This window comes from Sparus aurata, chromosome 17, assembly GCF_900880675.1.
Source record: "Sparus aurata chromosome 17, fSpaAur1.1, whole genome shotgun sequence".
NCBI lineage: Eukaryota > Metazoa > Chordata > Actinopteri > Spariformes > Sparidae > Sparus > Sparus aurata.
This window is the reverse complement of record NC_044203.1, coordinates 33,631,722-33,644,967: the sequence shown is the minus strand read 5'-3', so window position 1 is coordinate 33,644,967 and position 13,246 is coordinate 33,631,722. Positions and strand designations below refer to the sequence as shown.

The following is a 13,246-nucleotide window of genomic DNA, read 5'->3' as shown; positions in this document are numbered from 1 at the left end:
CAACCAGAACAATGAGACACAGTTCAGTTCTGCTTTTGCAGCTCCTGCTGGGGACGTGCTCGGCTAGCACCTATCGTAAGTATGATCTGACTGAAGCTGCGATGAAATATTTAAGAAATGTTGCATTGAGTGGATTTGTTTGCAGATTTAGCTCGAGGTCGGCTTTGTTAGAAAGTGGATTTTTGAGTCTCGACAATTCCTTGTACGATCACTACATGTTTGCAAAGATGGTTAGATTCAGGTATAATACAAACCAAAAATGATCGTATGTATTTCTTTGACAGAAAATGTGGCTTTGCGTGGCAAAGCAACTCAGTCAAGCCGCTACAACGGAGGGACTGCACCTTTTGGGGCTGCCTACAATGCTATAGATGGAAACCGTGAATCTGATTATAGTACTGGATCATGCACCCATACTGCTGCACAGACCAACCCCTGGTGGAGAGTGGACCTGCTGGAGACCTACATCGTCACCTCCATCACCATCACCAACAGAGGAGACTGCTGTGCAGAAAATCTCAACGGAGCAGAGATTTATGTTGGCAACTCTTTACAAGACAATGGTGTCACAAACTCAGTGTAAGAGAATGTGTCTTATGACTTATTAGTAAACTTAAAATTATAAGTGATAAGGTTATTATGACCCCAGAGGTTGTAAAAACATTTCTATTGTATGTGCTTTAATGCCCCTCTGTGTTACCTGAGCATGTGTGTGATTGGTTGCATGTGTGTTTAGTTAATTGCGTGAGTCTAGGTTGTCCAGGGAGCTGATTGGTTCCTGCCTCGAAGCCAGAAGTTTAAAGGCCATCTCTTCCCAGTTTAAAATACTTTGCTACTGGTGGTGTTTGGGAGATGGTCAGAAGAGAGTCTCATTTTCATTTCATGTTGCAGGGTTTCTCCAAGGCCCTGGTCGTAACATAGACATAATCCACCAGATCCCGATGTATCTCATCATATGTTCTAAGAGGTTAAAGACTATCCTACAGAGATGTGCGATACCACTGATTTCCTTTATATGTGACTGAATGATTGAAGTTCTTAATTTGATGACATATGAAGTTTGTTGGCAGTGTTGGAATTATTTCTTTACATTGCTTTATACCTTCAAATACTGCAGTATTGAACAAATTCATCCACTGTTTTCTCTCTGTCTCTCTCTCTCTCTCTCTTAGGGTTGCTGTAATTCCCCATATCCCAGCAGGCAGATCATTAAAAATCACTTTAAGCAGTCGTGTGGAAGGACGTTATGTTATTGTGTTTTTGCCTGGTTCAGGAAGGGTCCTTACGCTCTGCGAAGTGGAAGTCTACGGCTACCGTGCCCCAACTGGTGAGAATCAAATATTAGGCCAAAGCCACACAAGATGTGGTTTTCTAGGTGATGCTGCAGCCTCATTTTCAGCTGTGGTCACCCCAGAAGTTTGATCACATGAAGAAAACGATCAAAATGTACTTTCTATAGCTAATATAGCTCTCTTTCGCAAAGTGTGTGTGTTTTGTTTGTTTTTGTCATTTAAAAAAATGAATCGTAGACTTCAAAATTAGTAAATTGTAAGATACACTGTCTCAACAGTTTTTGGATTCTGAATAGCTGCAAGAAAATATATCCAAATTTGTTAAACATACTGTAGATTCTGACATCCAGAACTATTTACAGTTTACAGTGCTGCTCCAATTAAACAGCAGGCAGCCACTCATCTTTAAATTGGTGTTTTTACAGTTCTGGGCACTCCTTGAGAAGAAATGCCCACTATTGGCATTCTCAGAGCCAATAGGACAGTATCTTTGGATAAACCAATCCACGTACACTTACATCACTCATAGTTCCTCTAGAGCTCAGAAAGAACTTATTCTCAAGTTGGACCTAAAAAAGTCCCAAAAAAAGGGGGGGTTCCTCGAACTGTGAAAAGCTTCCTCCAGTCTGAAAACATCAAATAACTTCTCCAGTTTCTTCTCACTACTGAAAAAAGATCAACAATGCATAGTCCCTTCAGAAAGGATCACCAATACCTTAGAACTCTGCACTAGCATGAACCATTTGTCAGGTGAAACTTTCCAAAAAATTTGACATGTCATTATAATAATGCAATGGTTGGAAAAAAAGCTGAAAATTTTCATGGGCATAGGAGTTCACGACTTCACAACTACCTGGAGGGATTGATTCATGTTCAAGACAAACACAGATTGGGGACCCTTTGCATCAATTAAAAACTCTCAGTGCTGATGTATGAAATTGTATCCTCTGTGCAGGAGAGAACCTGGCACTCCAAGGAAAAGCCACGCAGTCGTCACTTTATTCTATAGGCGTTGCAAATAATGCCATCGATGGGAATCGGGCCAGCGCCTGGAGTCAGGGTTCATGCTCTCACACAGGCCACAACTTCAACGCCTGGTGGAGGCTGGACCTGGGCAAAACACACAAAGTGTTTTCTGTTAGCGTCACCAACCGCCAAGAATTTCCCCAAAGACTTAATGGAGCTGAGATCCGGATTGGAGATTCTCTTGACAACAATGGCATCAACAATCCCAGGTAGTTTACAGTTAGCTTGTTCATGATAATTCAACTATAATTTAAAGGCATTATTGATAACATTCAGTCACTAAATGTGGCATTCCACCTCCCTTTACCTGACTATTTGATGAGTTAATAGAGTGATTTCTTCTCCTCCAAGGTGTGCTGTGATCTCAAGCATCCCTGGAGGTTTCACCCAAAACTTCCAGTGTAACGGGATGGACGGCCGCTATGTGACCATAGTCATCCCTGGAAGAACTGAGTACCTGCACCTGTGTGAGGTGGAGGTCTATGGCTCCAGACTGGATTAGGTCTGAGGAAGTTCACAATTCATAGTAACAATGATGTTTAGCTGATGTTGGTGTACAGGCTCATGTTCATGAGCTTAAATCTTTTTATAACAATGACATTGACATTGACAATGACATGGATTCATGTATCCCCCTGTACATTATCTCCAACCCTCACGTAAAATATAGGCCTATTATCTTCCTGAATATTAATGTTGATAAATGCTGATTCTGTGTAAGATGATAAAAGTCGTCACTGAATGGCAAATAACAGGTTTGACTGGACAGTTGGATTATCATTATCATTATTGGTTTTCCAGGTCACAACAAAGTGTGAATACAAATTAGATTTGAGTGTGAAAAAATTATTATAAATTATAAAATTTTATTATGTCATGTTATTGATCACAAATAGCTTTCAAATGAGAAGCATTCTCACTATTGTTTCAATGGAAAACCAGATATTGTTTATATATGGAGAGAATGGCACATGTTAGATGGTCTTTAATTTTCTTTACCTCACATGTCAAAATATCTATGTTACAAGGCTTAGTAATGTGTTTTTATGTACCAATACGTGTATTTCATTTAACCTACATGACTATAATGTTGTGATGGTGTGTGTGTGAGTATTTCTGTTGTTATGAGATGTTTTTCTCTCTCTTACATTCCATTGTCATCACTCTGTAACGTTATGGGTAAAGATTGAATCATATTGATACTTCAGAGTACCAATTCACAATAAATCTAACTTTGTTAAACTTTGTGTACTTTATCTTTGCAGTATAGACAGGAAGAGAAAGAATGAGACGTCAGCCCTGTAACAACTCAGTGAATCAGGGCAACATGTCTAGTCTGAGTGAAAACACCTGGTCAAACATGAAATATAAAAGCTGAAGTGTGTCCAGTCTTTAACAGCGAAGTTTACCACAGCTTAATGTTAGCACACCTGCAGTTAGTGCATGGCTCCTTAATGGAGCGTTAAACCCCTTTAGAAATGCCGAAACCTTAACTGGACCATAGACAAATCTCCTAGTTTCTTTTTTTGAAAAGCTGTTATTGACATCCCTTTTCAAGCTACAATCTTCACTGTAGCTGCTATGGTAAAAGCTTTTACATAAACACCGTCTGAAGTTGGTGTGCACCGTCTTTTAAAAAAATATTTGAAATTTCGGGGCTCTGATGGACTTTAATTGCATAATTGCAATTGCTTTTTTTGTGTTTTAAAACAAGTCCCCGTCTGCTTCAGTTGTTTAGGAAAATGCTGCAACATTGTTTTGTTGTGAAGTTCCAGAAATATTTTGTGGACTATGAAACTTCACCTGGCGATCCATCTGCATGACAAATTACTGAATTTTTACGTCCCGGGGAAAGACTGTCCTCGCATGGACCTGTCAGTCACTGTCGAGGACATCACAATATCGCATTCATGGTCTGTGAGGAACCTGGAAGTAATCATTGACGACAGACTGTCCTGCACCTGCAACATCACTCCCGTGGCCCAATCCTGCAGATTTGCCCTCTACATTATCCACAGGATCTGGTCTTTCCTCACAAAGGATGCAACACAACCCCTGGTCCAAGCACTGGTCATCTCCCACCTGGACTACTGCAACTCGCTCTTGGTTGGACTCCCAGCCTCTGCGACTAAACCGTGACCTCCACTGGCTTCCTGTTGCGGCCCGCAACCGATTCAAGACAATTGTACTGACCTTCAAGGCCATCAACAGAATTACACCCATCTACTTCAAACACTGGTCAGACCACACGCCCCAGCACTTCACTCCACTACATCAGTGGGCCGGCTGGTACGCCATCGTTGAAAGCAAACAAAGGTCACTAAGCAAAGTCATGACTCATCTCTGTTCTGGATGTCTCAGTGGTGGAACTAACTCCCGACCAATGTCAGGAGAGCAGAGTCACTCACCATCTTCCACAAAAGACTCAAGACTCACTTGACTCAAAAAAGAAAATATGTACATGCATTTGTCAAAGAAAAGCACATACAAGCACTTGAATCATAGCACTTATGTACTCAAAGTATCCTTGATAAATGGTAGCTACAATGCTCAGAGGGTGTGAAAATTGTTTCCATTTTTTCTTTCTTACTTTGTCGATGGTAATATGTTGTGGGTCCTTTGGATAAAAGACTCTGCTAAATGCCCTCAACGTAAATGTAAAATAAAGTTAAAATGCATGGAATTTAATGTAACCAATCTAACCTTTAATATAAACTATTACTCATAAAGTACTTGTATTTAAACTTAAAATAATTTATCATTGCATCATTTAAGCTGGTATTGCAATCTCAACATTTTCATTGAGAGCAATGCATCTCACCTGTCAATCAAACACCACGCCCATCAGTGAGAGCTGGGCTTGATTATCAACAACATGACATTTTATAGAAACTTTTTATTTGTGCTGAATTTGAGAGATTTTGATGTGTTTTGTCTGATTATGGGGATTTAATGTGTTAACAGAAACATGAAGACGTAAAGACATACAAAAGAATAAATACAAAGAATACAATAGATCATAGATTATATCAACATCGGACTCATTTGATTTGACCCTACTGAAGTATTTAGTGACACAAAGGACGATTCTTAAAATAACATCTGCAGACTTTACACACTTTGTTGTTTTACGTTTCCATGAGAATGCAAAGTGCAACACATTATATAATCAAACTGGCACCTGGCAGCATATCAACAGTATTGCTGTCATCTTATTTTACTGTTTGATCTCTATGACTATGAACAGCATGTGACACAGTACATACTTTATTTGATTAACTTCACACTTTCTCAGTGGAATTATTTTCTGTGTACTTGCTTCCACATGTGTTGTTTGGTGTCCTGTCGTCAGGTCTGTATGTTTTTATGTTTCAGTGTGCACACTACAATTCATTTTTAGTTGTTGATGCGGCAATAAAGTCTTGAATACAGAGCCGACAACTGGACAAAATCAAAGAAACAATGTTTATAACGTCTTCTAAAGTTCCTGAACCCTGACCTGCTGTATAGCTGTAATAAGACTCATCTAAAAAAAAAGAAAAAACTGTGGTAAATCATCGATAACAACACCTACACGTGCCATGATAAGATCCACATATAAATATCCCCATGTGATCCGCATTAAATCATACTCATCAACACAGGACAAACCTCAGCTTCTCATCTTCTTCTGAGTTTATCTGTCCAGACCAGGTATGTGGTTTTAGTTGAATAGTCCTGTTTAACATTAAATACACAGTCTGGATATTATTTATTATTTATTATTTGACTTGTTTTTCCATCTCAACCAGAGCAATGAAACACAGTTCAGTTCTGCTTTTGCAGCTCCTGCTGGGGACGTGCTCGGCTAGCACATATCGTAAGTATGATCTGACTGAAGCTGTGATGAAATATTAAAGAAATGTTGCATTGAGTGGATTTGTTTTCCAGTTTTAGTTCAAGGTCAACTTTGTTAGAAAGTTGATTTTTGAGTCTCGACAATTCCTTGTAGGAGCAGTACATGTTTGCAAAGATGGTCAGGTTCAGGTATAATACAAACCAAAAATTGTCATATGTATTTTTTTGACAGAAAATGTGGCTTTGCGTGGAAAAGCAACTCAGTCACAACGCTACAACGGAGGGACTGCAGTTTTTGGGGCTGCCTACAATGCTATAGATGGGAACCGTGAATCTCATTATGGTGCTGGATCATGCTCCGCCACTTCTGTACAGACTAACCCCTGGTGGAGAGTGGACCTACTGGAGTCCTACATCATCACCTCCATCACCATCACCAACAGAATAGACTGCTGTGCAGACGATATCAATGGAGCCGAGATTTACATCGGCAACTCTATAAGAGATGACGGTTTTTCAAACCCAGTGTAAGTGAACGCAATGACTTAATAGTAAATTCAGGGTAACTATTGCTTGTGTAAACCACTGTAATCATATTTAATTCATAACAAAATAAATATTTTCTGGGTTACAGATTGTCTGAAGCTTTTATTTTAATATGTCGGTATTTTAATAAGTGTTGGGATTATTTCTTACTTTATACATTAAACAAATCCATGCACTGTTTCCTCTCTCTCCTACAGGGTTGCTGTAATTTCTAAAATTCCAGCAGGCAGGACTTTGAAAATCACTTTCACCAGTCATGTGGAGGGACGTTATGTGATGGTGACTGTTCCTGGTTCAGGAAGGATCCTTGTACTCTGTGAAGTGGAAGTTTATGGCTACCGTTCCCCGACTGGTGAGAACTTGAGCTATATTACATAATTAAATATTAACCTGAAGCCACAATATGTGATTTTTTTTTTCTCACATCTCATTTTCTAAACAGCTGCAGAAATGCAACTCACGCATTCAATCACATTCTTGTGATTAATGGAAAACAAGTAAATTACATGTACCAGTATATGTGAATATTGGTATATTGGTTGATATTTTATAATTGTCTTAACTCTAACATTCAATATAGTGAGATTCACCAGCCTTCTAGTTTATTTTGTAATATAATAATCATCAGGGATGTCAGTCACGATTTTCTAAATTCAAGATTTGTTTGGATATTTGGTTTCAACTTTTCTTTTTCTTCAAAACAATTCACACATTTGCTTCTGCTACCTGCTGGTGTCCTTTGTGCAGGAGACAACCTGGCCCTCCAGGGAAAAGCCACACAGTCGTCGCTGCATTCTTATGGTCATGCTTATCACGCCATAGATGGGAATCGTGCCAGCAACTGGGCCCAGGCTTCTTGTATTCACACAGGGAATGACTTCAACCCCTGGCTGAGGGTGGACCTGGGCAAAACCCATAAAGTGTTTTCTGTTAACGTCACCTCCTACAGAGAATCTAATTTACGACTTGATGGAGCAGAGATCCGAATTGGAGATTCTCTTGATAACAATGGGAACAACAATCCCAGGTATGTTACACTTATTCATTAAATACTACTTTAATGAATGGCTTGTGATTAATGTATCTGTCATTTGGTTTGTCTACAACAACACATTTAAACTTAGAATATGGGTTTGGCATAACTTCCTTCAAACTAAAATTAAATCTTTCATTGAGAAGTCATTTATTAAAATGACAATTAGATACTAACAGAGTAATTAATTTTTTTCTGCTAGGTGTGCTGTGATCTCAGGCCTCACCGGAGGTTTCACTGGAAACTTTGAGTGTAACGGGATGGACGGACGCTTCGTTAACATAGTAATTCCTGGAAGAACCACTCACCTGATCCTGTGTGAAGTGGAGGTTTACGGCTCCAGACTGGATTAGCACCGAGGAAGTTCAAAATAACAAAAAACAATTACATTTTATATTGTAGATGCGTAGCTGGTGTTCTGGTACAGGCTCATGTTGCTTCAGTTATGACACTGCCATTGTTGGAGACAGAAGTAATATTGTTTATACTAGCATGTTAAAGCTGCATTACTAAACCTTTTACCACTAGAGGGCAGAATAACTCCAAAACAAGCTGACATTTGGAGTTGTTTTGCATCCATCTGATGAATTCAAATCCAATATTAGCCTCCACATCTTCAGAGCAAAATATGTTTTTTTAAACTATTAGTTGTTCCACCTTTATAACCAGCTAGTAGTGATCAATGACTGGTCAGCTTTCCCACAGTGTTCTATCAAGTGTTCAGGTGCTCTGTAGCTTACCACACCTGCAGCACCCTCCTGCCAGGAGAGAGGGGGAGCAGAAGAGGCAGAAGAGCTGTCAGTTGTGTCGCTGATTGCTGAATTTTAGTAGCCAAGTTGTTCAGAGGGTAATTGTTTTGTGTATTTCAGTTTTCCTTATTGTAAGTTATTTGTTGCATTGCTCCTTCAGAGTTCTTTGTGCTGCTCGGTTGATTAAACAGACTAAGTAAAAGCGTGTTGTTGACAGAACAAGAAACATTGTATATATATGTTTGTATGTGTGTGTGTGTGTGTTTGTGTGTGTGTGTGTGTGTGTGTGTGTGTGTGTGACTTTGTATGAACTTTGTACTTTTGTCTTTGTTTAGGTCATATTTTTTTGTGTTTTCTTCATAATGTCACTGCTGTCAGATTATTATTAAATCACCTTTGCTGAAATAAATCAAAACTATATTTAAAGCCCCTGTACGGAGTTTTTAACTGGATATAGAAAAGTCTCTGGTTTCTGCTGATGTGTCTCTGTTACCTACAACAGCAAATGAGCCCATCAGCGTGAAGATACGCTTTTTCTAAGTAGTCTAATTCTATACCTCTGAAAGGCATTGGTCGGGTCGGACCACTAACGAAACGATTTACGGCAGTCAGACCGGAACTGACGACATTCAGGATACGGCCAAAGTGATACGGCATAGCTGTTTTGTTGCTACGCTAGCCAGTGCTAACCGAGCTAAAACTTTTGTCATGGCTGATAATGAGACAAAGAAAAGAAAAAGAATTAGAACCGAAGACCAACGAAAGGCAGAGAGGGAATCCGATCGAGCTAGGGCTAAACACGGATAAACATTGGCGATTCCTTCCAGAGATGGAGAGAGTTGCGGGGCTTGAAGGGAGGGTCGGATCCATAATTCGCCCGATTCCTCCTAGACAGGTTTGTAAATTTTATTTCATTTATGAAATGTAATGCGGGACGTAGTTTACAGCAATACACAAATTCATGTTGTTACAACAAAGCTGGCTAACATTACCACTAGATTAGCTCTAGAGACTACACTCGTGAAAACGACAACAAACGTCTTAGATCACGCATCCATTTCAGCTGTGTGTATCAGCCCAGCCGACCTGCAACGATGCATCGGTAATATCCTCTGTCATTATAAATGATTCAGTTTCTTAATAAAAGCTGGCTGTTTTTTTTATTATTGAAATAGTTTGTAACATGTATTATCACCTAAGCATATTCTGAAAACATCTGATAAAACTTGAACAGCACAGAAAAAGAAAAGGAAATAAATCAATGAATAAAAGGATATAATATACTTATAACTCTCTGAAATAACCCATACTTCAATGAAAAACTCCAACAGGCTTTTTGTAGGAGATGCTAACTTTCGAGTGACACTTGGGAAATCCATTATTCCTGCAGCACTCATACAATTGAAGGGGGTCATTATTCATAATGAGCGACTAAAGTAGCAAAGCACAGGTTTACTCACATGATGTTACATTTTAATAGGCTATAGTTTCATAATTTACATTGACAAACTGATGCATGGATCTGATAACACTCTTTTATATCAGAATCTGATCGTACAGGATGTGAGTGTTTCTCTGACTTCCTGCAAAGGCTCAAGTAACCTGAAAAAGAAGGAGGAGTCATAAGGTCACTGAATCTTGCTTTGGGGCCAGACTGTGGTGTCACATGTTAAAAACATTAGTTGAAAACTAATAGTGATCAATTAAATACAACGTTTTTCAATTCAAACACAATTTAAAGGGAAATTAACACAATTTGACCCGGGCGACCGTGGCTCAGGTGGTAGAGTGGGTTGGCCAATGTTTGGAGGGTCGGAGGTTCAATCCCCTATCTTGCCTCATGGTCGTTGTGTCCTTGGGCAAGACACTTCACCCACCTTGCCTCGTGTGAATGTGTATGACTGCTGTATGTTTGAGGTGGTGGTCGGAGGGGCTGTAGGCGCTGAATGGCAGCCCCGCTTCCGTCAGTGGCTACTATCGTAGTTTACCACCACCAGTATGACTGTGTGTGAATGAATGGAACCTGGAACCCTGTCAGGCGCTCATCCAATCCATTAGATTATTACATTAAAATAAAACTATTACCCATCAATTAAATATATAAAATTCCCCAGGTCTGGAAGCCAACTTGACCTTGTCAAGCAGCAGAGCGAAAATGGAAAAAAAATCACGTCATCCTGATGACCTTGCTCACTACCATTTCCTCATCTCTGAATTCCCCTTAACTGTATCAGCAGCCAGATCTACCTTTTACCTGTCAATGATCAACAACCAACCCTATTCCCCTTGTTCTCGTCCCTCCTCAACTCTCCTACCCCTCCCCTCCTTCTTCCCTCACTGTTTATGACTTTACAACTTTCTTTACCAAGGACGTAAAAGACATCAGCCCCACATTTACTCCTATATCCATCGAGAAAGCACTTCCCCCACCCCTAAACTCTGATGGCTTTACCTGCTTCAGTCCTCTCTCCTCTGAAGATGTTCACACACTTGTTATATCTAACCGTGTCAACACCTGTTTTCTTGACCTGATTCCCTCCTCCCTTCTCCTAGACATCTCACATGACATCTTTCTATGGAAGTAGAATCATGTCATTAATCAAGATGTCGCTTTGTTTTTTTCTTCTTCTTCCTTCATGAGCCCCCTGACGGTGTCATTGAAACACTTAACAAGAAATGATGGGTAAACATACGTGATTAAAAGGTGGTATGAAAAATACACTATTTTTCATTCATTACATGAGCGAGGGTGCCGGCCGGGCCGGGATGCGAACCAGCATCCCATGATGCAAAAAGCAATTCAACCAGGGATTCTTAACCACTATACTATCATCACCATCATGCCGTCTCCTCAGTATTTATACTATATAACATATATCCTGCTGCCTGGGTAGCTGGCTATTGGCTAATATGGCGAAAGTAGAGCCGCTATTGTTCTACTTTATGTTGATGTGGCTATTGTAATGAAAAGCATGGGCGCTCGTGTATTGATTAACTGATATTTTATTCCAAAAGTCGTCATAAAATAAAGGGAACCACCACATTTAACAGCCCGTAGGGTGGAAGTAGATAAACCCGGTAGAAAGAGTGCCCGCCCATATGCTAAGCTCCTTGAAGTACAGCGAACGCACCCGCAAAGAAGCGGGTATAATCTGAATGATCAACAGCAGCCGGCCTTCTATTGGTTGACAGTGTTGATACACAAGAAAAATCCGTGAGCAGAGCAGAGATCCGAGAGCAGAACTTGACCTGTGAGCAGGTGTGTGTTCTGAGCGCGTGCACTTAGATCTGAGCGCGCAGACAATTAGACCTGAGCGTGCAGAGGGCACATTTGAATGCGAGCGACATTTTTGTGTGCAAGAAGGAGAAATGTGAGCACAGGCATGTGATTTTTTACTTCAAACAGACATTTTGAAAGAAAGCAGAAGAAATTTAAAGGCAAGCACAAAATGTGAGCATGAGGAGAAAAAATCTGAGCACACAAAGGAGCTGTGTCACTGAAAAGGAATGAAATCATGCTCTCAAACTGAAAATCTATGCTCTTGATTAATGACATGATTCTACTTCCATAGTTGAGGACGTCACAGTATCGCCTTCATCGACTGCGAGGAACCTGGGCGTAATCATCGACGACAGACTGTCCTGCACCTCCAACATCACTCCTGTGACACAATCCTGCAGATTTGCTCTCTACATTATCCACAGGATCTGGTCTTTCCTCACAAAGGATGCAACACAACTCCTGGTCCAACCGCTGGTCATCTCCCACCTGGACTACTGCACCTCGCTCTTGGTTGGACTCCCAGCCTCTGCGACTAAACCGTGACCTCCACTGGCTTCCTGTTGTGGCCCGCAACCAATTCAAGACAATTGTACTGACCTTCAAGGCTATCAACAGAACTGCACCCATCTACTTCAAACACTGGTCAGACCACATGCCCCTGCGCTCCGCTACATCAGCAGACCGGCTGGTACGACCATCGCTGAAAGCAAACAAAGGTTGCTCAGCGAAGTCACGACTCATCTCTGTTCTGGATGTCTCAGTGGTGGAACGAAATCCCGACCAATGTCAGGAGAGCAGAGTCACTCATCATCTTCCACAAAAGACTCAAGACTCACTTGTTCAGACTTTACCTCAACCCCTTATAGCATGACACCCCCTTTCTGTGTTAACAGAAACATAAAGACATAAAGATGTACAAAAGAATAAATACAAAGAATGAAATAGATCATAGATTATATCAACATCGGACTCATTTAATTTGACCCTATTGAAGTATTTAGTGACACAAAGGACGATTCTTAAAATAACATCGGCACACCGACGCACTTTATAGTTTTACTTTTCAGCATCAACACTCATGAGAATGCAAAGTGCAAAACATAATCTAATCAAACCAGAACCTGGCAGCATATCAACAGTATTGCTGTCATCTTATTTTACTGTTTGATCTCTGTTTATCTGACAAGGAAGTACAACTGCATTTATACAGAGTGCAAGAGCAAAGTGCACTTCACACAGTTGACACAATGTTTATTCAATTATAATAAACATTTACAATTAATACACTAATAACTAATTAATAAAGCAAGGGAAAGTACATTTACAGGCATGTCAAATGTTCAAGCCCTTGGTACTTCACTTTATATATATATTTTTTAAAAAGTTGTTGGATAGGCCTTTACTTACAGTACATACTTTATTTCATGAACTTCACACTTTCTCAGTGGAATTCTTTTCTGTGTACTGTGTTGTTTGCTTC

At 40.1% G+C, this 13,246-nt stretch overlaps 2 protein-coding genes across 4 annotated transcripts in view; both read left to right on the top strand.

Annotated features, from left to right (window-relative positions):
- The window catches only part of LOC115567442 (fucolectin-7-like), a 30,036-nt gene that overhangs the window by 3,292 nt on the left and 13,498 nt on the right, over positions 1 to 13,246 (top strand). For 2 of the 3 annotated variants that reach the window (XM_030394056.1, XM_030394055.1), the window contains 5 exons: positions 8 to 75; positions 285 to 579; positions 1,173 to 1,327; positions 2,248 to 2,527; positions 2,670 to 3,560. In XM_030394056.1, coding sequence (XP_030249916.1) covers positions 12 to 75; positions 285 to 579; positions 1,173 to 1,327; positions 2,248 to 2,527; positions 2,670 to 2,820 — 945 coding nt within the window. In that variant the 5' untranslated portion in view covers positions 8 to 11 and the 3' untranslated portion in view covers positions 2,821 to 3,560. Of the gene's footprint in view, positions 1 to 7; positions 76 to 284; positions 580 to 1,172; positions 1,328 to 2,247; positions 2,528 to 2,669; positions 3,561 to 13,246 lie in introns of those variants that run through there. The other variant, XR_003981190.1, reaches the window with a different exon arrangement.
- On the top strand, positions 5,955 to 8,909 carry LOC115567443 (fucolectin-1-like). Its single transcript, XM_030394057.1, has 6 exons — positions 5,955 to 6,011; positions 6,110 to 6,177; positions 6,388 to 6,682; positions 6,899 to 7,053; positions 7,449 to 7,728; positions 7,937 to 8,909. The coding sequence occupies exons 2-6, from the start codon at positions 6,114 to 6,116 to the stop codon at positions 8,085 to 8,087; spliced, it is 945 nt and encodes a 314-aa protein (XP_030249917.1). The 5' UTR covers positions 5,955 to 6,011; positions 6,110 to 6,113; the 3' UTR covers positions 8,088 to 8,909.